Below are 26,608 nucleotides of genomic sequence, written 5' to 3'. Positions count from 1 at the left end.
CCCTGTCCTCCAAGCCTAGGCATGCTTTAGCTCCCAGGATGCCCAGAAGCTGTGACACCAGTACTCAATGTGTAAAGTTACCTATAACCATAGAAAAAGGGCTGTTTATTCCCTGAAAGGGAAACGATAGCAGAAGCACAGATGCAGAAATTCATCATGTGATTGTATCTGTTCAAGGGTTGTTGAACTCAACTTTCACAAGCAGAGCTCAGAAAGCCCTCAGTAATCCCACACACTGAGTTTGTGTTCACACCCTTGAGGGTTTCTTTGTCATGTAGCAGTAGAGAAACCTCTACCAGGGGAGGGGATGGCAGCTTCTATTCCTGCAGTTGACTGTCCATTTTTCCAGCAAGCAAAGAGCCCAAAAGAAGTATCAGGTCTTGGTTTCTTCTCAAGGCTGTGTTCACCACTTCTCAACTTTCTCAGTGATTCCATTCTCCTATCCCTGTGTGCAAAGCATTTAAGTTTCTTTCGTTAGCGTGCCTAAAATAGAGAGGTTTCCTTTTTGTTTTGTTTTTGTGGTATAAGCAACACCTGTGAAAAGTAATGTTATCCAAAAAGCAGATTTATGCCCAGTGTGCAATAAACCAATCTTAACACGCTCAGGAGAAATATTGTATTTATTCAGGTCTGGGTGCTCGGTGGACTTTTACATAAATCAAGCACCCCAACAGCAGGTTTTCATGCTCCTTTTATACACAAAAATCAGAAGTTAGTACTTTTCCATACATGCCTATTAGATACTGATTGGTTAGTGATTAACATACAATTATAATACGGCTTACATAATGCTTCTACTACTATGCTTGCTCAGGGGAAGGGTCTTAACCTGGGCAGGGGTCTTTTTGACCTGTGGGTGTGTTTTTTAGTATTACAATGAAGGTGGTTCACTTCCAGGACACTCAGAAGTTAGTTTCATTGCCAAGTTAAGTAATCCTAGGCATTCACTTTTATGGTCCAGGATGTTCTGCATTCTCAACACAATCCCAGACATTCTCTTTTATGGTCCAGGATGTTCTATTTATTGTCTAGGGTTTGGAGATCAAAGCTTGTTCTTAATAAACTTCTTATCAGTAATCAAGGTTATCATCTCGCCCACTATTCAAAGTCTTGTTCGACCAGGCTTCGAAACCTCATAATTGTCCCCATATGTGTGGTAACTGTGGCTACTAGCACAATTATTAACCATGGCTACTATATCAATTATGCTTTATAGCAGAGTGAATTGGACATTTAGAACTCTGCTATTATGATTTTTACTAATGATAATTTATAGAGGCAACACTTTTACTAAATTAGACCAAATCATATCAGTTGGAAATAGTGCAGTGGGACAGAGCTCAGAAATGAGCCATATCAGAATTGAGAAATGGAACAAGACTTCCCCCCAAAAATGAGCTTAACTACAAGTAACAAAGTAAGAATATCCACTTGCCTTACTTGGGAGACTTGGTCTGTGTATTCATGATAAAATTATAGAAGGACAATTCTGCTCTGAAATAATTTTCTCCTGTCCTGAATTATGTTACTCCAGTGGTCCTTTCAACAGGGACAGATTTCTAGTAAAGGGCCCAGTGGCGGGGCAGGTTAGCCATCATCTCCAGGGGAGCAGCCACCTGCTAGCAAGGTCTAACACAGACTTAATTTCCAGTTGTATCTAGTACATACACCAGTTTCTGAATTCCTTATGTCCTTTGTGCATCATATCCTGCTTAACTTACTTGTTATCATTAAAGTATGTCTAAATTCTTGAAAATTAATTGCTGAAAAAATCAGGTTTCTCTAGAGCAGGTTGCCTGAACTCTGCTTTTCTGCACACAGCTTTTGTCTAGGAGTCAGCCATGAATGTGACAATGAGTCCCTTTCCCAGCTAGATCAATGCCCTAGCCTCTGGAACAGACATTTTCTCAGGAGTTTTTTGGCAGAGGGTTGTTAAAATCATTAGTAAATTGGAGATTTCTATTACAAATGAACTCAGAATGCACTCAAGCAAAAGGTTTTTGATAGATCCTCTGATGTGAATGCAGAAGCACGGTTTTAGAGAAGAAAAGTTTGTCTGGACTATTAGCTTGTGGTTTGTAAACTGTTAGACTAAACAATTTTTAAAGTCTCATTCCCCTTTCTGTTGCATGTCAATGGCCTCATATTCCTCCTTTGCAACTTCTGACAAGTCATTTTCCCTTTCTCAGTTTTTGTATGAGAAAAGCTGGAGGCAGTGGGGGGGTCACAAACACTTGCTACAGAAAGGAGACCATTGAGCCGAGATGGGCCAGTGGCAAAATTGCCAAACCAGCACAAACATATTTAGCATTTCTTCTGTTGGGACAGGGACTGGCCAAATCACTTAGTATAACTGTAAAGAAGCAGTAATAGAATTGCTGACCTGGCATTAGTATATTTAGGGAATTGCTGATTTAACATCTGGTAGTCCGTAGGGTTGATGTTGTAAAACCACTGTGGTTAAAACAGCTGCAGAGCGAGGGTGAAGCAGTTGGTTGTCTCTGGGTGAGCTCAGGGAGCTGACTCCTCAGGAGGGCAGCTGCGGGGTGCAGATGGAGTGAAGGGTTGCTTTTGAATGGATTCAGAGCTGACTCCCCAGGGATGATGAGCAATCTGGCTGCATAAATAAGGAAGTACAGAAGGTCACAGGTCACTGAAACTGAGAGGATTAAAGGGAAAATTAAAGACCTAGAGGTAGGCTCAGCAGAATAGGATCAGCATTGAAGATCCCACTGTCTGGGAATCCACAGCTACGAAGGCTAACATCTTTTCCAGGCCACCTTGTTGCATGAAGTGAGACACCCTCATGAACGTGGACCCTAAGGGCCAACAGCTGCATCTTGCAGACCTTCTTGAACTGGGAGAACTTGGGATTTTGGGAATGATTGTGCTAATAACACCACTTTGCTAACATCTATCATACCTGCATACTGCTAAGTTTGTTGTAGTTACATACTTGTTATGTTTAGGCAAACATAGCTGGCATAATTGTATGTCATAATTTCCTTACCCCTGTAGTACTTGAGTTTATTGGGCAGTTTCTCAGAGTAGGAGACTGCAAACAGTGTGGGGCTGGAGCCTGGAGAGGCAGGGATGCCATGTGAAGAGACAGACACCCTGTGTGTTCAGCCTGTAGAGCTGTCTTTGAAGACTGGAGGGGGTATCAAAGGGCACCTACACCACTTACAGCAAATCTATAAGGGGATCCATTCTGTCTTTCACAGACAAGAAGCTTATTCCTGCCTTCCTGTAAGGAAAAGAGATACTTTCCTAAAAGAGAGGAAGGAAGGCATTCTGCAGTCACTGGTTGACAGTGAGGAACTAGCCTGCCTGGGAATTAAGTAAACCAAAGAAAAAGGGATTATTGTACAAATGGAGAGAATGAAATTATTGTAAAAAGGGGATTCAGAAAGGAGCAATTCCCACAGAACTGGATGAGAAAAGGCAGAAACTGCACAGAAAAAAAAAGAAGTGTTTTAGCTGCAGTGTGTCCAGTGAAATTACAGTGTAGTACTAAGCTTAGCTCTGGATATCACTAGTAAATCCACTAGATGACAGTGTGGAGACTGCATTCATCCCCACAGCAACATCTGTCCTTCACAGGCCTGTTGGCATTGTGTCGCTGCTCCGCTAGAAAATAAAGGTTTGCGATGTGCCTCTGATTGTACTCAGGGGTTTCGCGTGTGTCCACGGACAAAAGGCGGTCTTGGTCAGTACTAACAATAAAGGTGACAATGGCATGAAAGAATCAACTGTCACTTCTCCAGCACTGGCTGTTTTTTCCTTAGCCTAGATGTGTGGGGGCTTGGATTAAATCGGGGAGTGATGATGGAAAGTGAGCTAAAGGATGAAGGAACAGCCACCATCTCTCTGCTGGGCCTTGCAGCCTTGCAGCCAATCCTGCAGGGGGACAAACTTTTTAGTAGAGCCTGTTGCAATAGGACACAGGGTAATGGTTTTAAAGTAAAAAAGGGTAAATTTAGACTAGCTATAAGGAAGAAATTTTTTACGATGTGGGTGGTGAAACACTGGAACAGGTTGCCCAGAGAGGTGGTAGAGACTTCATCCTTGGAAACATTCGAGGTCAGGTTGGACGGGGCTCTGAGCAACCTGATCTAGTTGAAGATGTCCCTGCTCATTGCAGGGGGGTTGAACTAGATAAACTTTAAAGGTCCCTTTCAACCCAAACTATTCTATGATTTTGTGGTTCTTTGCACCCTGTGAGCTCTTCCCATTGCTGCCTCGGTGCATTCCCACAGTGTGTGGTGCCTGGCCTAGCCGTCCCCCCGGGACTGCCAACTGCTACAGCAAAGAAAACGTGTCAGGAACAGACTAGAAGACAGCAAGTTGACAAGGATTAGATGCACGGTACAGTTTTGGCTTCTGTGGCTTTTCCAGTTTTGTATGAGATAATGGGCAAAGCAAGGTAAGAACACCTGGGGAACACAGCAGGTCTCCCTTCATAGCACTAGTTTCTCCACACAGTCTCCTTCCAGCTAGGATACGGTGTGACCCAGTGTATAGATATTATCACTGTAGCTGCAGCGTGAAGGACCACTAAAAGTTATGACCGACTATTTAATACTCAACTGGGATTTACACTACAAGAGAAAGAAAACTGAAGCAAAGACTGTATATAAATCAAAATCAGTGCAAACTAGTTTAATGTAAATAAAGCTATATACATATATGGAATGTAATTTTTATGACAAGACTGTTCTGAAAATGTGCCGTCGTATATGGGCAATATATAAGTTAATGAGTCTGCAAACCTTGGTTGCTGAGATTAGCCTTGCTTTAAGTTGATAGATGTGATCTTTATTGTTTAGTTCTCCCAAATATCCTTCATTTTATAGGACAGGACACATTTTCACCCCAATATTCTGTATGCTTCACACCAGTTCCATGGGTTGCTCTCCCCCTTTTCTTGCAACATTAATGGTTTTCAGTTGTGCTCCTGCAGTCCAGCCCAGACAAGTTACAGTGGTGTCTTCTTGCAATGGCTTCCCTGGGGCAGGACCTCTGGGGGGGTACAAATTGGCCAGTCAGAGAGCACAAACCATCTGACTGTGGCTGTGGGGCTAAGGGGATCACCTCCTTCCATTCTGCTCCACATCTCTCCCATATTAAAAAATGCCTTAGTTTAAGAGACGTGAAATATTAATCTGTTGTGCCGTTTATTGTAGTGGAGTTTACCATGCACTGGACTCCTAAAGTGCCCTGAATCTTGTCTCAGCCTGATACAGATGCCTTGAAACTGGCACTTGGCAGTTGTCCTGGGGATTTTATAACACCCAGGGTTTTAGGATTTTTGATTCATGTGCTGCAGAAACCTGTCCTTATATGGGCTAACATGAAATTCCACGAATGAGAATGGATGGATTTTCTTTTGCTCTGCTTTGTCTTTCCACATAGGGGAAGATTTGTCAGTATAATTTTCCTTACCACCCTTTCTGTAACTAGAAAGAGGAAAAGAAATACTGTAAGTGATCTTACTTAATAACCACCGACCCATGGGCTTTCATGGCCTTTGGATCAGAGAGTTGTGCAGAGAAGGATTTAAAATCAGGATGTCTGTGAATCTTCATTTTCTTCTAAATTAACCATATATTGTAATTTCATAAACAATTATTTCAGTCTCTTTACTTCTCAAACACAGTATTATTTATCATTAAAGGCCACTTTGTACATAAAACTATTAGATGCCCTTTATTAGAGTGGCTTACTGCAGCTCTCTTTCTAATGAATCTTTTCCTTTATGACTTGCTGGCTGAGTTTGGGCTCTTACTTTAAATCACACAATTGATTCAGTGTTCAAAGTCAGTTTATCAGACCGTATCTTCATGAAATTGCCTGCCAGCAGAGCAGCCTAGGCAATGAAAAATTAGAATGGAAAACAAAGTAGCCTCGTTATTTTTTTAGATTGTCAAACGTTTGGGGTCTGCTTCTGCAACCCTTAAACTGTGGAAGGGAGGGGAGCTTCTGATGTCAGCCCAACAAAGCCAAAAGCAAGCAATGCTCTGGAGTGACACTGCTTCCCTCCAGAAGGGGCAATGAACAGCCTGGGACTGCAGCAGCTTTCCTGACGGGTTCTTCTTGTCACAGGCTCCCTCTTCCTATTTTTCCAGTGAGATGCCTGCCAACGCCTACACTGTAAATTCATTTTGTCAGTGCAGTGTACAGGGAATGTGGTAGGCCCCAGGAAAGTTTGTGCTATGAACGATGCATGGTGAGTTATAAATATATGCCTGTCTTATAAAACTGTGTAGCAGTAAAAGACATTTTACAAGATACTGTAGTTGAAATTATGGTGAGAGACATCATCTGAGAGGAGGTTATGATAGATGCTTAAGGAACAACATTTGTCTGCTTTTAGCTAGCCTGGTCTTACCCGTGTTGAAGGAGACATCAAGGGACACTAGGAGGGGGACACTTAAAACTGTACTGGACACAGAACTTGGAGTGGTGTGTATATGAGATATCTGCAGTCCTACAGTCAAGGGTAAAAGCACACCTGCCTCCGGATTAGGCAATCTAGCATCTCACCACCTGGATAATCAAGTTTATCTGCTTTTATTTTTCAGTGCATCAGTCACAGCAGCTCGGCTGGGCCAAGGCCTGGTTTCATGCACACCCCAGTGGTTTGTAGGCAGGAACAGAATTTGACCCTTTAACAAAAGACAATGCCATGTTGTAAAACCTCTTGGTACTTCTGGATTAAGAATTGTCATGGTAAGTACTTCCTGAATGTGCACATGCTTAATTCTGGGTAGTTGGACATTGCAAGGAAAGACGCCTTGTACTGCAGTGCAGTATAAACTTACAAATACTTCTTGACCACACAATCCTGCCAAAAGAATTTTTAATTTGCCAGCAGAACAAAGAATTAAATAAGTATCCAGAAAATCCTGGTTTTTGAAGAAATATCTCATTTTAGGTCATCTTCTTAGAGAAAAATTATTCATGTTAAGTATGCATCAGATCTTTATATAATTTTTAGTCAATTTTTATTGATTTTCTTCTTGTTCTTTTAGAAATATATTGGTTTGTTTAATAAAACTGCATGTACTTCGGTTCCTTTGTGCTGAAACAAAAACCACTGGATTGCTATTTATGAAAATAACTTTATTTGTAAGCCACAGTAGAAGGAATAATGACGCAAACTGTGGTAAGAAAAGCAGCACTATAACAGAGGAGGAGTCCCATAAAAATAAGTTGCTCTAGTGAAGAGGAGACCAACAGCTACCTAGGATCTCAGGATAAGTATTTTACTCATCAGTGGAGCCTCTGAGGCAAATGTGCAGGCAGAAATGTTGTCAGTCCCCTAGTCCAACTCACACGGCAGGCTTTGAGACTGCCAAGAGGTAATTTCTAGAGCTGGGTGAAAGAGAGATCAAGAAAACTTGGTAATGCAGCATTAGTTTTGACCTAAATTGGAATGCAAATATGAAATGTTTTCCCCTCAAGATTTTGTACTAGAAATGCTGAAAATTTGCGTCAAAACAAAGCAGCCTGACATTCCTGAAAGGGAAACACATTTTGCTGTAACTTCTTATGAAAGTACAGTAACACAGACAAAATTCTGGTTTTAGATAAGCTAGTGCAACCCCACTTAAAGTCATTTTGTTGTGACTGATAACAGAACTTGGGTATAATAACCATGTGAATAACTTCAGGGCCAAGTCATATTACCTGAAAAATTGTTCTTGATTTTAAAAATGCTTTGCTTAGAGTAATTCATCACATACAGCTTTTCCAATATTGTGCATTGCATCTTGGATGTTGCTTTTGAGCAACCTGATGCTCACTATAAAGAATTTCTTGGTCAGACACATTTTCCATAGCACTATGAGAGTCCTGTGCCTCCCACAATGCACCATCCATGTTGTTTAAAAAAAGAACACACTGAATTATGTGAGGGAAACCAAGACATTAAGAAAGAATGGAGATTGGCATTCTAATTTGTATCATACAATGCACTGCAATGAACAGTTGCAGTTTATTGTAGAAATGCTTCAGAATGAAACATTTTGGGTCACTTTGAAGAATATTGAACTTTTCTTCAACTTTAGTATATTCTGCATTGAGTTCCATGAAGATAATCTTTCATTTCAATGATTCCAATTGTAAACTGAAGTTTTTCCTAGTGGAAAATTTTAATTCTGCAAAAGTTGCTTTTATATCAGGAAATAAGCTAACTGTTCAATGCCCAAAAGACTGCAGTTGACTGTTCCTGTTAACAGTAAAGGGCCCATAGTGCAGAAAATATGAGCTGTTGTCTTTGATCTTATTTGGGTTTCATCAGAAAGAAGGAAACACATGATCACAAGTACTCTGAACTGTAATTAAACTTTGTCCTCCTCTTGACCCAGTTATCAAAAGCTAATTCCCCATGCGAACTGGAAAAATCAAAGTAAGGTTGATATGACACAAATGATGCAGCTGGGTTCAGAAAATAGCCTGTAGTAACTATGCTATTCTAATGGGCCAATAAAAAAAATCAGAAATATATTACTTGCCAGTTTGATGGCGCTTGACGAAAAATGTACACCAGCAAAACTAGAAAGAGTCATAATGAATTATTTTTATCTAGAACCTTAAATCTTTGGGTGTTGCTTTAATATTTTCTGAAGAGTAAATAAACAAAGACCTAGTTAAAGTAATCAGAATAATTTTGACTCCTATCTCAGAAGCCTATCCAGTTATCTAATCTTGTAACAAGCCTTGCATTAACTGGGAAGGCATGAAAATCCTTGAGGAAAGCCATCTGGTAGCAGAAGACAGGGAATTTTTAAAAAGGATTTCTTTGATGATCTATTTCTGGAGAGAGTAAGAAGGTGGAGATCTAGCCTGGAATCAGGTAGAGCAAAGCAGAAGGTGGCTGCCTGGAAGGGTGAGGACTGGAGGGGTGGAATGTTGAAAAAAGCTGAGGAAAGGAATTGCATGCAGGTCTTGCTATTTTCCTTAGCTTTGTATAATTTCTTGATCAGTCTTTAGAGTAAAGCTTGTGTTTAGATATTCCTCTGATGGCTCTGTGAGTAACTTACGCTATCACATCAGCCATGAACATGAAACCAGACACAGCCTGGGGTACTCCGGCTGTGGAGAAGCTGCAGGTAAGATATGAATGAGCCAATACTTGTTTTCTGGGTTAGGTAGCTGAACTACATCAAGCTGTTGGCTACAGAGCATTTATTGAACATAGGAACTAAGAGCCCTGGATGCAAAGGACACAATGCTGAGGAACAGCCAGCCTTATCTGCATATGATACAGGAAAATCAAAGTTTGGGGTCAGCATCATAGCTTCTGCAGATGAAGCTTATCCAGGGCTTCACCAGTTGGATTAAAGTTTATTCATTCTGGTAAGAAACTGTGGGAGTAGATGATAAATAAAAGAAGAGACAGGAGATGGCACAGAACTATTAAAATCTGCAAATCATTACATGGGTGCCTGTTCTGGATTTAACTGTGTTAATATAAATTAATTATGAACTTGCAATCCAAATGAAAAGATGGAGTATTTATGGAAGGGGTACAAAGTGGTATAATCTAAAAATAAACTAGTTTGGGTTGAATAAGAGAAAAATCGGAGCCAGAAACTTCCGGTGATCTATCTCCAGCTTCCATGTTTTGATGATATTTGACTGAGTTTGTTCTCCAGTGCTGCAGAATATTATGAGACCAGAAAGACTGACCCATATCGAAAATTCTGATGGAAAATAAAACCTGATCACGCTGCTTTTCTGACACCAGTGAGGTTTGATAACAATGCAAATCACAGAAGCAGAGAAAAATGCAGCTGGAAAAAACTATTTGAAGAGAACATCTTCCTTTTCCAACACACCTTTCAAATATATGTATAACCCTTCTGTCAGGGCACTGTCACCAGGGATACAGGTCTATGGGGGCAGGAAAATCACATGAAAAGAGGCAAATGGAATCTATTAGGATTCCCTAAAAAATGTGTAAATGACCCCCCTCCCAAGGAAATATGCTGAAACACTTCATTTGAAATATGCTGAAAGAAACCCAAATAAAACATCTACCACCTACTCCTAAGTTTTAGATTCTGAAAGGATTTCAAGAAATACAGACATTAAATGGAAGCAAAACTTTCCTTTGTATCTAGGCCAATTAAGTGGACATTGCATTGTATCAAGATACTACTTTGATCTCCATACATGGTAATGTGATTAAGTTTCAGTAATATGTGTAATAAGAGATAAATAATCACCCTCTTTAAACAACTTTCTAAAGTTGCAAGGCTCAGTGGGGATATAAAGAATTTCTAGTATGTACCTGAATAATCTGAAATAATTTTTAGATTGAAATAATTAATCCTAGGTGTCCTGTGAATGGAGATGAATATTAAAATTTTTCCTATGCATGTATTATTTGAAGAATATTTTCTCTAAATCTGTTATAGAGACACTGAGGTAAAACAGTTTATTATTTTAGCTGAGGAAATAGACTTCTCTTCTAGTAATACTAATTTCTTACAGTACCTATCTGTCAAGATGGTCCTATTAATTATCATTCCTTATCATAATGGAGATCCAGATCTCTTGTTGATCGATTTCCTAATACATCTTTGACATTGGCTGGGATGTGAGCTGGAAGGTAAGTTAAATACTGATGCATAAGGTAGTACTTTGGTTTAAGTCTTTCTTAAATTCCTTGGCATCAACTTTATGGTGATAGAACAATGTGAAGAAAATGACTAGGTGTACATGGGAGCTCCAGTCTTTAATTCGTCTTATCATTTCTGTGCATTTCCTCAGTTCATATGATTTATCTATCAAATTCTGAGTTTAGTTGGTTGTTTTTTTTTTTTTTTAAATAATTCTAATTTTTCCTACCTCTGGTTAGGGAGAGAAATGACAGATCTGTTGTCATCATTTTACCATATTGACTCCTCACAAAATGTAATCCTTCACGTTAAATCCTAGTCTTGCTGCAAACAATGGAAAAACTCACAATTTCATTGGAGTGCGGATTTCAACTTCACAGAGGAGATCTACTTCCTTGTGTTTTCTTTTTTTCCCTCATTTGTACAGATTTCTATTGTTCTCATGTCTCCACCTCTCCAACTTTAAAATTTTGAACTGCTTTATTCAAGATACATAGATTTTCTTTAAAGGAAAAATAGTGTTGCTTCTGCATGTTTGATGGTCTCATTGAAACAATCAACATAAATTATTCTAATATGATTTCCCATTTCTGACTATATAGTGTTTGTAAATAGTCATTCTGACCAAATAGCAGACGAACAGCTGTGCTATATCAGAACAGAGGTCCATACACCCTATCTGCTATATTATATCTCTACTATAGCCAGTGGTAGATAGTAAAGAAAAAGCCATAAAACCAGGGCAATCTTGGATTCATATTTTTTCCAAGATACTCCTCCAGTTTCCAGTAATTTCTGATTTAGAGACTTTCTGATCTACAGATTGTATCTACATCATCTTGTCCAGCTGTCCTTGACAGACCTTTCTTCTATGAACCCATCTAGTAGCTTTTGGAATTTATTTATACTTTGAGCATCCAAACAAAACAGGATGTTATGTCCTGCAATGCAATTAGGCGCTGCATGTGAAAGTGCTTTCTTTCATTTGTCTTTGACCTTCTGCCTGATGATTTCATTTAGTGCCCTGTAGTTCTTGTCTCATGAAAAATAATGACTAATCATTCCCTCACCACCTGCTCCACGTGATTTATATCTTTCTAGACCTTTATCATGTCCTCAGTAATCTCTTTTCCAAGCTGAGGAAGTCAAATCTCTTCACTTTCTTTCACAGTGGAAATTGTTTCCTATTTCTGACCAATCTGACCCTCCTTATCTGTATACTTTCTAGTTGTAAAATCTCATTTTTTAAGTGATGAGAGCTTCATACAAGATTGGGTACACCATGGCTTTATGGAGTATCAGATGATAGTTTCTATTCCCTTCCTGGTCTTTTTGATGGTCGGGGAGTAGGAAGCTTCATCTTCCAAAGAACTATCTGTAATGAGGTAGGAGAATACCTGGTGATAAAAGCTGACATGAGAATTCGCTATTTGGAACATAGAATTAGGGTCATGCTTCACCACGTGCTGTGCTTTGCTTTCATCAGTGCTGCATTTCTTCTGCCACTTTGTTAGCCACACAGTACTGGGAGATCTTTCTGTAACTCCTGGCTAGCAAGTTCAATTATGTCACTCTGAAACACTAGCCCTTCAAAAAAAAAAAAACCTAACCCCCAGAATTATAGAGATTTTTATGCCACATCTCACAGAAGTTGGTTTTTTTCTTGTGTTTGCTTCCAGTTGTTAAGCAACCTAGACTAAAAGAAACGAAGATAAATACAAGAATTTTTTTTCTCAACTTACTTTGCCTCCCACATTGTCAGGCAAACCATTTCCTTCTGTTATAAACGGAAGGCAGAAGCTACAGGTAGGTTCCCTGACTGTGGAGTCTACATGAGTAAAATTTTCGAGAACAGGCTAGACAGACAGCTGTAAGGAATAGCAGAACAACTGCTGTTGTGGGGAGGAGATGTATGAGAGGTCTGAGATATCCTCTGATGCTGCGACTAGAATAGCTTTAGACGTGGAATTGATACATTCACAATGAGTCCTTGCTGGCTTTGGCACGTTTCATTATACTGAGTGAAAAATTGGTCTCATTGGTATATACTTCTTTTATATGTGTTTTTAAGGATGGGGATACATCACATGTATATTTTATCAGTGTCCTGTCAGTACGTAGCAGCTGAACTCAGCAGTGATGACAGTATTATTTAGATTAGAGTTGATATATAGAAATGCTGTGAATTTTCACTTTATTAACAGCTTTCCAGGAGACAGACTTCTTGTCTTTTATTTTATGCAGTATAAATATGAAACTAAATTATCTGAAGTATAGCTTTTGTAGGACAACTAAGTATTGTCAGTGGTATGGCAGCAGGACAAGCCTGAGGAAACCAGGGAGTATAAAGGGGAAGGAGAGAGGACAAAAAGAGGAGGAATATTCAGAACAGAGCACTACATAGTGTCAAAGGGGGATTTAAGGAAAACAAAGCTGCTCAAAGACCAAACAAGCAGATTTTTTGCCTCCCAGGGAACCAAATGAAGTTGCTTGGGAACTTTCGACATTCAAACCCACGAGGATGAACAGAGAGCAGAAACATAAAGCATTTATGCCGATGGCAAATAATTCTGGCAGTAGGCATGAGCTGTCCCTGCCCGCTGCTACCTGTTTTTCAGAAATGTCTGCAAATGATGCAGTGGGAAGTGCAGAAACACATCTGGAATTTGCCACAGAAACCTACCTCGGTCTTTTGAAAGACCAAACACTCACCCTGGGCATTGTACAGTTCTGCTGTCCTGTGTGTCAGCATGGAGCTGCTTTAGTGGTTGAGATGATGAGTTATCCCGTGGTCTGTGGAACAGGTAAATGTGCTCTTTCACATGTATCAGCAGGTCTGCAACATTCACTATGAGGTATTGTGTAGAGAAGACTTGATTTATTTCAGACATCGTTCCTAACTCAAGGAATAGACACCATTAATACAGGGCCATCCAGTGAAAACATCAAATCTGTGTGATGTGGAGAAAATGAAACAAAAGGCAGCAGAGACATTTATCTTTAAAAGCTTTTTTAAAATTCACACTGCCAGTCAGTACCTCACGTTCCAAAGATTTAAGTATTTAGTTGTGTAGAGGTTAACTGCAGTCAGAGGAAGCAGTTTAGCCATGCTAAACTAATCCTGAATTGGGACAGCCTGTCAGGTTTGGATAGGAGGGTATTTGGGGAGCGCCTGCTCCCAGAGTCCCAGCATCCTTCCTGTTCCCTGAGCCAGCCTGGCAGCTTATGATGCTGTGCACTGAACAGGGTCAGGGAAATGATCCACTGGGAAATTCTGGTCACCTGTAATATTTTTTGCTTTTCTCTTTAAGCAGATCACTGGTTAAAAAGAAAATTGGGAGTGTCAGAGCAGCTAATGTAACCTCTACCTACATTTATTGCATCCAATCATTAGAACCACAGCTGATTAATAGCAATAGTTTAAAAGAAACTTTTCTTAATAGTGAGGTTTCTTTTCCCCTTAGGCTGCCTACAGCTTTCCCATATATAATCTAATTTTTTAAGATCAAGTTTTGTCTACCAGGCTGGCTATAATAAGCCTCTCACTTCATTTTTTTTTTAGTGCTTAGTCACCTAAGTCAGTTTTCTCTTGATATTTTTATTCAAGTCTCTCTATTGAGACGGTAGAATCTGGAGCACATGAAGGCCCAGACTGAAGAGAGAGCTGCACACTGGAGCAGGCGGCTGGCTTGTCATCTCAAGCAGCTCCTTTCCTGACATCTATTTCCCGTGAGTGTGGGAGCAACAATGTACTGTTGGCCACGTTTCCTGAAGGGCCAGGAAGGGAGGACCCATTTCAGTCTCCGGTCATATTGCCAGACACTGCTGACAAGGATCAGATGGCAGGTTGCCATTCCTGAAGGTTGTGCTGGGTGGACAAATCCCTACCACCCTCAGTTCTATCTCTGATCTGCCAATTCCCTTCTCAGCCAGTCACTGAAGTCTCACAAATTTCCTATACATTTTCTGATTTTATTTTCTTATTGTCATATTGCCAAAGTCATCCTCCATCCCTCTTTCTCTTTTTCTCTATTTTTCTAGTTCCCATCTGTCACAGGTTGAGAAGAAACACCAGACAACGTGATACTGCCAAGCTCAACTTACTTAGCTCACCAAGCGAGGGACACGCTGTATCAGGAAAAGCTACACAGACGGGCACATGCATGCAGAGAATTAACCAAGACCTTCACCGTGCACAGTGAGTTGGCACAGTCAAGCCCAGGGGAACGTGACACTTGCTCTGTCCATCCTGTCTCTGTGTCAGGCTCTGGGCAGCAGCTCAGCGCCAACACGTGGTGGTTCCACCTTGAGCAATCTGCTTCCATGAGATGTTGGACATCTTCAGAGCAATGCCCCCCCGCCCAGTCTCTATTACTGTCTAGTGCTGGGAGACTTACAGCCAGATGTTGACACAGGCCACCGGCCAAATCTGTCTACAGCGATACCACTTTCCCAGCAGTTTCAGATATTGTTCTCCAGTCACTTGTTGATCCATGGCCTGTCCCAGGGCTCATCACACTCAGTCATTTGCATTATCCTATCAACCATAGCTCATTATGCTCACTAACTCAACCCTTGATCAAGGCAAAGTCATGATGCTCCTGTAATATCATTATTTACAAACAAGTATATAAATAAATGTGTGCCTGTGGGTGTTTAAGTCTTGTTTTGTATTTACTTAACACCAAATCTCAACTGCCTGGTGTAAAAGATGGGAAAAAAAATATTCTGCTTGCCCTTTTCTTTGGATAACCTTGAAGCTTATGTGTGAGTGTGCATCTCTTCTGGCTTTGCATGGATTGGGGTCAAAGAACGCCAGCTAAGGGCTGTAGAGGTCAGCCAAGAGATATGTATCCCCTGACCATTCCTATGAGCAATCCCACGTTCAAAACAAGTCCCTTATCCTACAAATTCATTTTCAAAACATGTTTCTACTCTGACAGATCCCTTGCAGAGAGAATGTGTGACAAGTTTGCAAATTAACCTTCCCTTCTGCATCTAACATCAGTAAATTGCCAAATCTCTTAAAATGCAGCAGCTGCCATTTTCTTACAATATTAAGGAGTGGGAATGCTCTTAGAGAAAAGTAGGGAGGAGAGGAGGGTAAGTATTTGATTTTCTCCTTTTAGCTGGGTGCTTGTATTGTCTTCTCCATGGTGGTGAATTTTCTTATTGAAGAATGTTCCCTATTCATTCAGTTGCCTGTCAACAACAGCTTTCAGTGATTGGCAGCATACATCAGAGCAGCTGGAAGTCAGGCGGAAGCAGGAGGACGATCAGGTGCCCACATTTATTTTCCCATGGTTGTACTTAATGCTCTAAAGTACCGTCTTGTTTTCAGTTAAGTTTATGTCTTTGTGTTTGCAGAGCTTGTTCCATTCATATCATACAGATAAATGTGGTGATAACAGCTGCCTGAGTTTTCAGACAGCCTGAAAACCAGAAAGATTGATGAACTTATTAATCATAAAAGGAATAATAAATGGTAATCATCAGGTGTCAGTGTTAAATAATATCAAGATATATTACCTCTTTGCTCATGAAAGCAGGCAAGAATGAGAGGTGTGATCAAAGACGATGTCAATAGCAGAACAGAGATGTTCTGCAGGACTATAGAGGCTGGTACCACAGCTATAGTATGATCTTTGAGTGGACTTTGCTTTTAACTAGGTTTTCAGAAGGCATTATCACTCACGTGTATTCAATGTGGGGCATCAGGGAGCAGTTACTTTGCATGTTGTCTTATATAGCCGAGTTGTTTCGGCTTTTCACAAGCTTATTTTGGGACTTACTAAGAGCTGAGCAGAAGTACAGCTCCCCTTCTTGTCATGTCACCTTCCACAAGCAGAATTACACTCTCTTGCATCTTCTCCTATACAACCCACATTCACATTTGCCATTCACAGGCTGTTTCTGAAGCTTTTCCACATCATATCTCCAGGAGCTCATGGGGAAAGCAGTAGCAGATGCATACCTTGCATCAAAGGAATTACCATCTGTTATTTCACTTCCCAATTTTGTGCAATGCTGGCAAGAATTTGATTGTTTCTCCTATTTTCTCTTGATCCTCTGCTGCCCAGTTGGGCAAACAAAGGTAGGCAAATAGCAGCACTCCTCTTGCCTTTTCCCTTGGTTATACCAGGAACTCCTGTAAGCAATGGTAACATTCAGCACCCAAAGGTAGTTATACCACCGTTTCACAGACTCCCCATGCCAAGCTCCATCTGCTGCACTTTCAGAAACTCCTAATCATCCGGGAAGGAATGAAAAAAGCCTCAGGAGACAACCTCGCAGAAACTCCCAATTAACTTTATCTCCCTGCTAAATGGTAGTACGTATCAGGAAAGGCTCTGGCACTGTGGGATTGATTTACTCTACTCTTACACCATATTATTGTTTCCCAGCTAGACACATTTGGACAGCTATTGTTAAAATACAACATGATACTTTTCTACAAATCCTCATTGACAAGACTTTCTTTTGAAAGAAAAATGCTTCACCCAAAAGCCTTAGCGTGTTTCCCACTGGGAGAGCTCTAGGAATTCAGTTGTGTTTTCTGGTCTGTAAGGTCAGGGTTGGCAACTGCTTCATTCTCATTATGTCTTGCTAATTTGCAGGTTTAGTTACAGTCCATCTCCCCTGGGCCCAAAGGTTCATTCAATAATCTGTTGGGGATTTTGGGGGGGTGGGGGTGGGGGTGGGGTTTTTTTAAATAAAACTCTTGGTTGTAAGGAAAAGCTGGAACCAAGTATGAGCCAGTTTTGACCTGGCTCAGAAACCATAAAGAAAATGAAAATAGCCCAAAATATTGTGGCAAAACAAGCCACAAAGAAAACACCCTTGCGATTTTTTATGGATTTCAATTTTTTTTAAGGGTCAGATTTGACAATAGAGAATTCACATGAAAAAATTTTATTCAGTACTTGTTTCAGCTATTCCAATCCTTGTCTGTGTGTTGAATAATGTGATTACTATAAGAAGAAGAATTTGTAGTATAAATTATTGAAAAAAAGTTCTCTAGAGGTTTTTAAGTAGTTAAGCTTGCAATACCCTGCTTTATGATAGACCAATCATTTCATCCAAGACACACAAAGTACGAGTGGGAAAATTCACATTGAAGTCAATCTCCAGTTCAAGATCTTAATCTCCTAATTGTGCTTTGACTGCTCTCTTACTTGAGGAAAATCATTGTAGCTTTGATCCAGATGCCTTCTTTGTAAGCCTTTATTTTAGTGTTTTGAATACACACCACCTGTTCTGTATTAGGTTTTGACAAAAATCTAATAAAACCCAAGTCTATAGGGTAGTGTCATAAATCTGGCACCTTTCCCAAATGCCACACTCACTTAATAGAAACATAATGTAATTTTCTTTGTGTTGTGTGTTCTGCATTCATTGCAATGTGTGTTTAGTAGCTGCATTTGAGAGAAGGCCACAAACAACCTATTCCTGAGTGCTGAAATATTGGCTTATAGCTCTTTTTTAAAAAAGCGAAATCATATGGCTTTTTTAGTATCTGGATCAAATTTTCCTAGTATTATCAACACAGCATTATAATTAGAGTCCACATAAAAATTTCAGTTTCTCTCTCAACCACCATTGTCTGTAAATGTTTTTAGTCATTGATGCATGGTAAGGAGTCTAAGGCAAATGCTAACTTTAGCAGAAATAAGTGCTTTTTGAAGCTATATTTAATAGGTGCACTGCAGATCCTAGTCTTTCAATTTCAAGACAAGGCACATTATTAAATACAAATTCATACCTCTCCCAAACCGATCACTTTTGAGGAGCAAAATCAGTTAAAATGGGACCAAAAAGCTGCAGTTTGGTTCTTATTTCATAGTCAGCCCCCATTTCAACCAGGGACTCTACCTAGTAATCTCATTTTGCCAGCTGTTTTTGCCCATGCTGTGGTGGTAGGAGGAAGCCTGGGAATTGGGCAGCTCTGCACATCTACTAGCTCCAAAGATATTGGCAGGGACTTGATGTAGTAAAAGGAAGAAGGAGACTGGAGGAATAATGTATAGCCTCATTTCACTTCCCAGAAAGACACTAAAGATGATTGAGCAATTGATTTGTGAGAGTCTGGAAAAAAAAAAAAAAATTGGTTTAAAAAGTGCCAGGGTAGAATTGCCAAGAAAAAAGGGCATCAGACCTGTCCCTTTCTGCTTTAAGGAGAGCAGCTGGCTGAGTGGGTAAGCGGCAGCGGGAGGCTTGGGTCGCTGCTGCTGGAGGAAAAAAACGCAGTTGTGTGGAGGGACCAGGTGCTCCGGATGGCAAAGCCCCTCATTAATCTCCACAGGTACTTACCCATCTCGGGGGTTGTTACTGTTGGCTCGATGGCAGCGTGACAGCTTTACCCGGGGGTGCTGGGAGCAGTGGGTGGACTGCCTGGGAGCCATGGAGAGGACCCCCATGCACCCAGGGCACCGGTCGGGGGGGCACCAGTGAGGCAGAGCCCCTGGCCCAGTGCTGGGCTGGTGGGGACTGGGGCAGCTGTGGCAGGAGGGAGGTAGCCATTACTGAGCAGGGAAAGGTAGGGACTGTGGCCAGCAGGCAGGCCCAGAAGAGTTTGAATTACATGCAGGTTTTGGGGTATTTCTGCTTAAAAACCCCTCAGCTGTTGTGATGGCGAAAAATTAACATGCTGTTATCGTGCTGGATTTGAGTTAAATGTGGCAAACTCAACTGTGTGTAGTGAAGAAACTCCCTGATCTGATCCTGCTCTCTGGGAAAGAAAAATTTTTAGACAAGGAGCAGTTGATGACACATTTGTATGACTTTGTTAATGCCTCTGTACAAGAAACAATTGTGGGCTATTTGGAGGAGGATATTCAAATGAACTTGACGTACTGAATAAGTAATCCAAAATCAACAGGATGAGCCTCAGCAGAGATAAATGCAAAGAGGTAAGTAGCTGGAAAAGCATCAGGGCAAAAAAAGATCCTGAAGCTATGGTAGACCGCAAAGTACATACTAAGTAATAATGTGTTGTGGTTTCTTAAAACATAGGATGGAGTACAAGGAGTGGTACACTGGCAATGTGGGAGATATTTGACCCATGTTACTCAGTAGTGGGGTAGCCTTCACCTTGAGGGACTATGGTCAGTGTAAAAGAGCAGGAAATAAAACAATTCAGAAAAGGCCATCCAGAGCTCTGGTTGGGATTAGAAGGGATGATTTACAAGGACAGACTGAGGTCTCTGAGGAAAAGCTGGAAATTTGCTTAATGAAGAAAAGAAAAAACTGAACAGCCTTCAGACATTGAAGAAACTGATGAAAAGGGCATGGTGTCTACTGAAGGATAGGAATAGATCATCTTGATATGTAGCGTAAAAAGTTTAAACTCTACATTAGAAAAGTTTCCATTTGTGAAGGTGGTGAAATACTGGAAAAGGCTTTGTAGACATTTTGTTATATATCCGTCACTGAGGGTTTTAAGAACATATTAGGTAACCTCAACCACAAATGGTCTAGATGCATTTGGTCCCATCTACAGGTGGGATTGGATTTGACAACCCTCTAAGATGCCTTCTAGCCTTCTATGTCTCTAATGCAGAGACAGAGCCGCTTGGGACTTCTCGGGAGTGAGCTGCAGGCGAAGATGCTGGGGGGACCATACAAGGGGGCAGGAAGGTGCAAAGTGCAGCCAGCTAGCAGCGGAGACTGTCCTGGTGCTCTGCTGAGTCTCAGAGAGGGGAAGTGGAGCTGAACTTGTTGCTGCTGGAAGGATCCAGTCTCCCAAATATAAGCTGCCTTGCCTCTCCACATCACCTGCCTCTCGGTGGATGCAGCAGTGGGTGCCTGGGTTTCCGAGGCTCTGGCAAAAGTAAAAAGGCATTTCAGGATACAGTTATTTTGCCCTCATCTCTCATAACAATCTGCTGCCCTAGATGACTGGCTACTTTTTAGTTTGCCTGAGCCCAGATTGTAGTGGTTCTCTTGGCAATGGGTGTTTCTGCTGTTCATCTGAGATAAACCTTGTTCTCCCTTCTCCTGGTTTTAAATCTGTCTAGTAAGGAACAGTTTGCACTGTGACACTGATTTACCTAGGCTAAACTGCTGAGAAGCTGTTTGGACAAAGTATTCTAAGTGGACAGGTCTTCCTTGTGTCACAGGAAAGCGCCTGGTAGTTTAAATAGGCATAATCCTTTCTGTGCTTCTTTTAACCATTTTTTTTTTTTTGTACTGTAAGTCTCTGCATAGAGTGGAAGAGCTGTCCTGGGTCTTGAGCCCGGGGGCAATGCTGTCAATTAAAAGACTCAGCTGACGTCTGTGGAGCTAAATCAAGACCCATGTGCAACACTTGCTGAAAGCAACATCCTTGCAGGCTGAGGTGATATTGTTCAGTTTAATAGAATAGTAATTCACATTCTTTGCTATATCTGTAGTTCTTCTATACTGCAGGTATCAGTTTGCCACTTAGTTCTTGCTGACTGTGTTTTCTAAATGTCCTTACACTTTATTTTTTGGTAGTTTTCTTGTAAAATTCATTTTTGATTCTCTAACCCCTGCTTATTACACGTGAAAGAACCTGCCAACCATTTATGTCCTTTTATGTGATTTCCTTGTTGAAGTGTTCTGGCTTATCCTGTTCTGACTTTCAGATTCTGTATGTTCTACATGAGTGGTTTTCAACTTCCTTGGGTTTTTGGGGCCCAGAATTATTCTGGTGGGGTTACAGGATCCTGTACAGCAAATTTAAGTACACCTGACAACAGGCTTTTTTAAAAAAATGTATTTATTTACCTTTTCAGATCCCTTAAAGGTAGTTCAGAGGACTCACATAAGGACACTACTGTTTGAAAGCCTCTTTCTGAATAGTGACACTCATGTTAATCAGTATAACATCATTACTTTTCATTATATGCATTATTGTTTATTAGCTCCTACGTTTAGTTTCTCTTAACGTTCCCTATAAACTAATTTTCTTAAAACCTATTACCATTTCTATTGCACTAAGATCTTGAAATATCTTTTAAAATTTCATTTTCTTCTCACTGCCTCCCTTTTATCTCTAGGCTGGTCATTCATTACAAATGTGGTGCTTATATTCAGCACTCGAGAAAGATGAAGCTTTGGCAGTGTAACAGCCACTTGTTTCTTTCCAAACCAGACCCAGCACAGTTACCCTACTGCCTGCCTTCAGCACTCTTCCCCTCTTTTCACTTCCATGAAGTCAATCCCATTCTTACTAACAATGACAGATTGGTCCTCATACCCTTTTTTTTTTTTTTTCCTTTGGTCACTCTGGCAAGCCTGCCAAACACTACTAATTAGCAGTTGTTAGATTTGGGCTCCGGTCCTCTGAGATGCTCCATACAAATGGACTCAAAGTGATTTCTGTGTATGCTGTGGGTGCGGGGATTCAGCCATCTGCAATATATGGTAGAGGGTGGCTTTTATAGCTGCGTTTCCACTATGATGTAGAACCAGTAGTTCATTTCATATAGGTCTTTAAATGCTTCTTAAATGATCTGAAATTTAGATAATATTCTTTTGAGCAAGATTTGAACTGTAACATTTTGGCTGTCCTTGAATATCTGATTGTCTCAAAAAAATGTGTAATCAGAACAGCATTTTTTCTTACTGGAACCTACTATCCTTAGTTTAAGAGTCCACTAGTATCACATGCCAGGAATTCAAAGGGCAATTTCTGCCCATGAAATGGAAGCAATCAGGAGGCTTGTTTTATGAGGGTATGTTGAATGTCACTAAATGACTATAGACTGGTTTGAAATATTCATGTGAAAAGGGTGCAGCAGGGCAAAATGAAGGAGAAATAACAATGCAGGGTGATATGCCAACCTTTAGTCAGATCAGGGCATCCTTTTTGAGCTGGGGGAGGCAGAAAATGTAAGAGCATTGTAGCAGGTCTTAAACCAATGTCATGTGATGCATACCTGGGCAATGAAATTATTTAAAATGCCTGTATAATTGTTTAGGGCTATTGCACTGACAAGTAGGCTCCTAAAGGTACCAGATCTGTGACTGAGGCCAGCACTTTGCTGGCACCATTGTACAGTCACTTGAATCCACACATTATTATAGGCACTCCAGAAAGCATGAGACTTCCATCAAAGGAGGTCCTGTTGCTTCAGCTATGAGCTCCTCCCTAGGGAATGACCACCTTGGGGCCATGCTGTAACACGTCCTTCTTTAAGGATGTCTTTTCCTATAACTGCAATGCCATTTATAGGGCACAATCTATCTTTTCCCATCTCCATGGAGTCAGGAATGTTGTGAACCAAAGCTCCTTATATTGGAGAAATGAGCTTGATTATTTTTCAGATCCATCAGCAACCTTAGTAATCCATTATAAATACAGATGGAGGAGTCTTGGCAGTAGAATGTAGGTGCTAGTTTAAGACCTAAGAAAAGATGTAGATGCAAAAGGTGGGATTCATTTAATTAAATGTATATGTCTGAATGTATACATCTGTGTCTGTGCTGGCCACCCCAGGTCCTCTGTAGTCAGTGGAGAGAAACTGACAACTCTGGGGTCTTTTAAAAGAAGACTTTTAAAGAAGTAGACTTTTAAAATAAAGACAAATACCACCAAAGGAGCCAGATTTGACATTGCATATGTTTAGGAGGCAAGCTGCAGAATAAATGGGTGTTAATGGTTGCATATCATGGGCATGCTGTGTGCTTTTAATTTAGAGCAGCTACAGGACCTCCAGTTTATGGAAACTCCACAGTCACTTCTGCACAGTGCACAATATCTGGACTGTGCTCCTCCCCAGATTAACCCCTCTGGGGTGCAGATGTTCAGACGTGGTGAGGCTGCCCCTGGGTTGTGAGAGAGATTGTCAGTGAAACAATATAAGTGGAATTACATGAAGGCTAGATTAGGTATAGGCATCCAGTTGCTTCAGTCATTTTCCACGCTGTCCTTGGCCCAGCTGCTCATTTTCAGCAGGTCTTCAGTTGTTTTCCAATCCATTCCTGAATGAGTGTTCATGAAAGGCTTGCTTGCACAGCAGCCTAGGTCAAAAGCTGAGGAAGACAGCTAGACTAGAACTTGTAAAAGCTCTTGAGACATTTTGTTTCCAGTTTGGGATTTGGGTTGTTCTTTTTTCCTCTGATTTGTGAAATCTTTCATGCCCTTTTAAGAAAAGGATTCTGAGGTTAGGTATACAGTTGGAATTACAGTTGGAGTACTGGTGTTTTCCTCTTTGTTCAGTCATTGATGAGAGCCACTCTTCTTATTAATATTCACACATTTCTTTCCTATTAATATTCATGCTTACTTCTACACTAGAATTTATTAAAAATGTGCATTTTGGAAACTGCTTTCAAGCTAAGAATTGACAGAACATCTATTACTTTGCTTACTTCTTCCATTTGTGTTCTCTAGGCAACAAGAAGATTATGCAGGCTAGATTACAATGTGTCAGTTATGTATGCATGCACATATATATTTATAAAATAGATATATACTGTATGCATAAATTGCATAAGTAGTGTTAGTGCTTCCATTTGCAGATCTCAAGGCACTTTCCTGATGAGTCTAAACATTTTAACCTCTTTCTTAGGTGTGGGGAAGCTGAGGTAGAAAGGGGATGTGGCTTGTTTAAAACCATATTAACAGCTCAGCAAGAAAGGGAATCTATGCCTTTGATTTCCAATACAGTGCTCCATTGGTGGGGAGAGATATCCATCTTATCTATGTAACTTACTTTTCTTAAAAAACCCCTTCCTTTTCCTGGAAATTCTAACTCAATTGTTAAACTTTAAAAACCTAATTTTGCTAGTATTTTGAAAAGAAGAAAAAAAAATATATTTGTAAAGTGTGAAAACCCAATCCTGTTAGTACTTAGGGCAAACTTGGTCTACAGCGATAGGATCAGGTCTCTGTTTACAGGCCAAAGTTTGAAGAAACAGTAAGTTTGGGTTTAAGACTCCTACTACCAAACAAAATAGGCTGTGACATGGGACATGATGACACTGATCCAGGATGAACTCACTCTTCCAGTTCAAATATGTAAAACACCCATAATCCGGTGTTAACTTTTTACTGGCAGGCTTTGTATGAGATCAGTTACTGTCTGTCTGCACCACTCTAATTTTATGCTAGACAAGTAGCATCTGTCTTTCTGCAGCCAGCATAAAGCCAGCATAAAACTGACATAATCTATGCATCAGGTCCTCCAGTTAATTTGACAGAGAAACAATGCTGTGACCGCATCTGATCTGAATCGGTTTTGTCCTGCTGTCTAACCAGTAGTGCAGAGATCTTGCACGAACGGTGATGGAAGCGTGGCCTTAGCTCAACGCCCCGGTCCCGCTGCTGTTTCACACCCGGGTTCCCTTGCCCGTTCCCACGGGCATTCACCGGGGACAGGGAAGGGACAGGGTGGCTCTTCCTTCGCGGTTTCCCGGGATGGCAGGGGAACACTTGAGGCTGTCCTCCCGCTCCCGCAGTGTACTGGGCTGCATCTCCCCTTCTGTTTTTCACCAGCACCGCCGCTAACGTGTGGCCATCGCTGCGACACGCTGAGGGAAACCGAGAGGCGCTAAACCCGCACCACGGCTGGCCAGCCCCGCTCCGCTGCCAGGAGCGCAGGGAGGGGGACAGGGGAGGTTCAGGGAGGGGGACGGGGGAGGTTTCGGGAGCGGCCCCGCACACACAGCACCGCGGCAGCGACCACCAGACGCGACACCGCGGCGTGGGGCGCAGCGGGCTCCGGCTGCACCCACCGCTCCGGGTGTCCCTGCCCGTGCCCCCGCCGCTTAACGCCGCCGGCCCTCTTCCCCGGCGGCGATGCCAGACCTGAGGACGCTGTCATCTTGAAGGGCGCAGGGGAGGGACCGTGCGGCAGGGAGGCGGCGGTGCCGGCTCCCCGGGAAGAGGCGGGCGCCAGCAGCAGCATCTCCCCGGCAGCCGCCGCACGAAGGCGCGCTCCCGGCCGCCCCCCCCTCGCCGCCCCGGCCTCCAGCGCGCCACCGCCTCCCCGGGACAGCGGGGGGCTCGCCCGCCCGCCCCAGGGGCCGCCGCAGGGCCGGGGAAGGCGAGCGCGGCCTCGCCGCCTCCCGGGCGGCCGCGGAGGGAGGGCGGGAGAGAGGGAGGGGGGCGGGCGGGGAGGGGGGGCGCGGCGCGGCTGCGGCGGGGCGGCCCGCCCCCGCGCTCGGCGGCGGCTGCCGCAGGCGGCCCCGGCCCCCATCGCCGTCGCCATCCCCATCCCCATCCCTATCCCTATCCATCGCCAGGCCGGCGGCGGCGGTGCCGGTGCCGCCCCTCGGCCGCGGCCGCGCCCGCCCCCCGGTGCCTCGGCGGCGCGGCAGTGCCGGCGGGGCTATGGCCGCGGAGGAGGTGCTGCAGGGCGCGGACCATTACAAGAGCGAGATCGAGCGGCTCACCCGGGAGCTCTCCGAGACGACCCACGAGAAGATCCAGGCGGCGGAGTATGGGCTGGTGGTGCTGGAGGAGAAGCTCACCCTCAAGCAGCAGTACGACGAGCTGGAGGCGGAGTATGACGGCCTCAAGCAGGAGCTGGAGCAGCTGAAGGAGGTGAGCCAGCCCTGGCTTTTGTCTCGCCCCGCGCCTCGCAGGGGCGCGCAGCCCCGCCGGGTGCGGGGAGGTTGCGGGGGCGCCCCACGCGTGTCCTTCCCCGGCGCCCCGGGCCAGCCCCCTGCAGGCGGGCGAGCAGAGATCTGCGGGCCCTGGAGCGGCTGCGGGGATCCGTGGGGTGGGGAGGAGGGGTTTCCCGGGGCCGGAGGATCAGCCGGGACCGCGGAGCTGAAGGACGGATGACACGAGATTGCAGCCCCCCCGCCCTGGGAGATTTCCCTGGAGCCGGGGCCGCGCTCCAGCCGCTGCCGCCGGGAGCCACAACTTCTGGGAACAGGCGTCTGCCGCGGTGGAGGGTGCCGCCAGTCGTACCTGCATCGTCCGGGGCTGGTTTTTTAGGCAGAGGAAACTGAACAGCCCATAGGATGAGAGCTGAGCAAACCTAGTATATAGGGACCCGGAA

At 42.7% G+C, this 26,608-nt stretch overlaps 1 protein-coding gene and 1 long non-coding RNA gene across 9 annotated transcripts in view; one reads left to right on the top strand and one right to left on the bottom strand.

Annotated features, from left to right (window-relative positions):
- Positions 1–602: 602 nt before the first annotated feature.
- On the bottom strand, positions 603–26,260 carry LOC141944640 (uncharacterized). The gene is made up of 2 exons (XR_012629295.1): positions 25,995–26,260; positions 603–2,617 (listed from the first exon to the last, which is right to left on the bottom strand). It is a non-coding gene; the product is annotated as an uncharacterized LOC141944640 (long non-coding RNA).
- The window catches only part of BICD1 (BICD cargo adaptor 1), a 183,216-nt gene continuing 182,443 nt past the window's right edge, over positions 25,836–26,608 (top strand). For all 8 annotated transcript variants that reach the window (XM_074871561.1, XM_074871560.1, XM_074871558.1 and 5 more), the window contains exon 1: positions 25,836–26,145. In XM_074871561.1, the coding sequence (XP_074727662.1) occupies positions 25,933–26,145 (213 nt within the window). In that variant the 5' untranslated portion in view covers positions 25,836–25,932. The remainder of the gene's footprint in view (positions 26,146–26,608) is intronic.

The sequence above is a fragment of the Strix uralensis genome, chromosome 5, assembly GCF_047716275.1.
Source record: "Strix uralensis isolate ZFMK-TIS-50842 chromosome 5, bStrUra1, whole genome shotgun sequence".
Taxonomy (NCBI): Eukaryota; Metazoa; Chordata; class Aves; order Strigiformes; family Strigidae; genus Strix; species Strix uralensis.
Note: the sequence above shows the minus strand (reverse complement) of the source record. Positions and strands in the feature narration are given on the sequence as shown.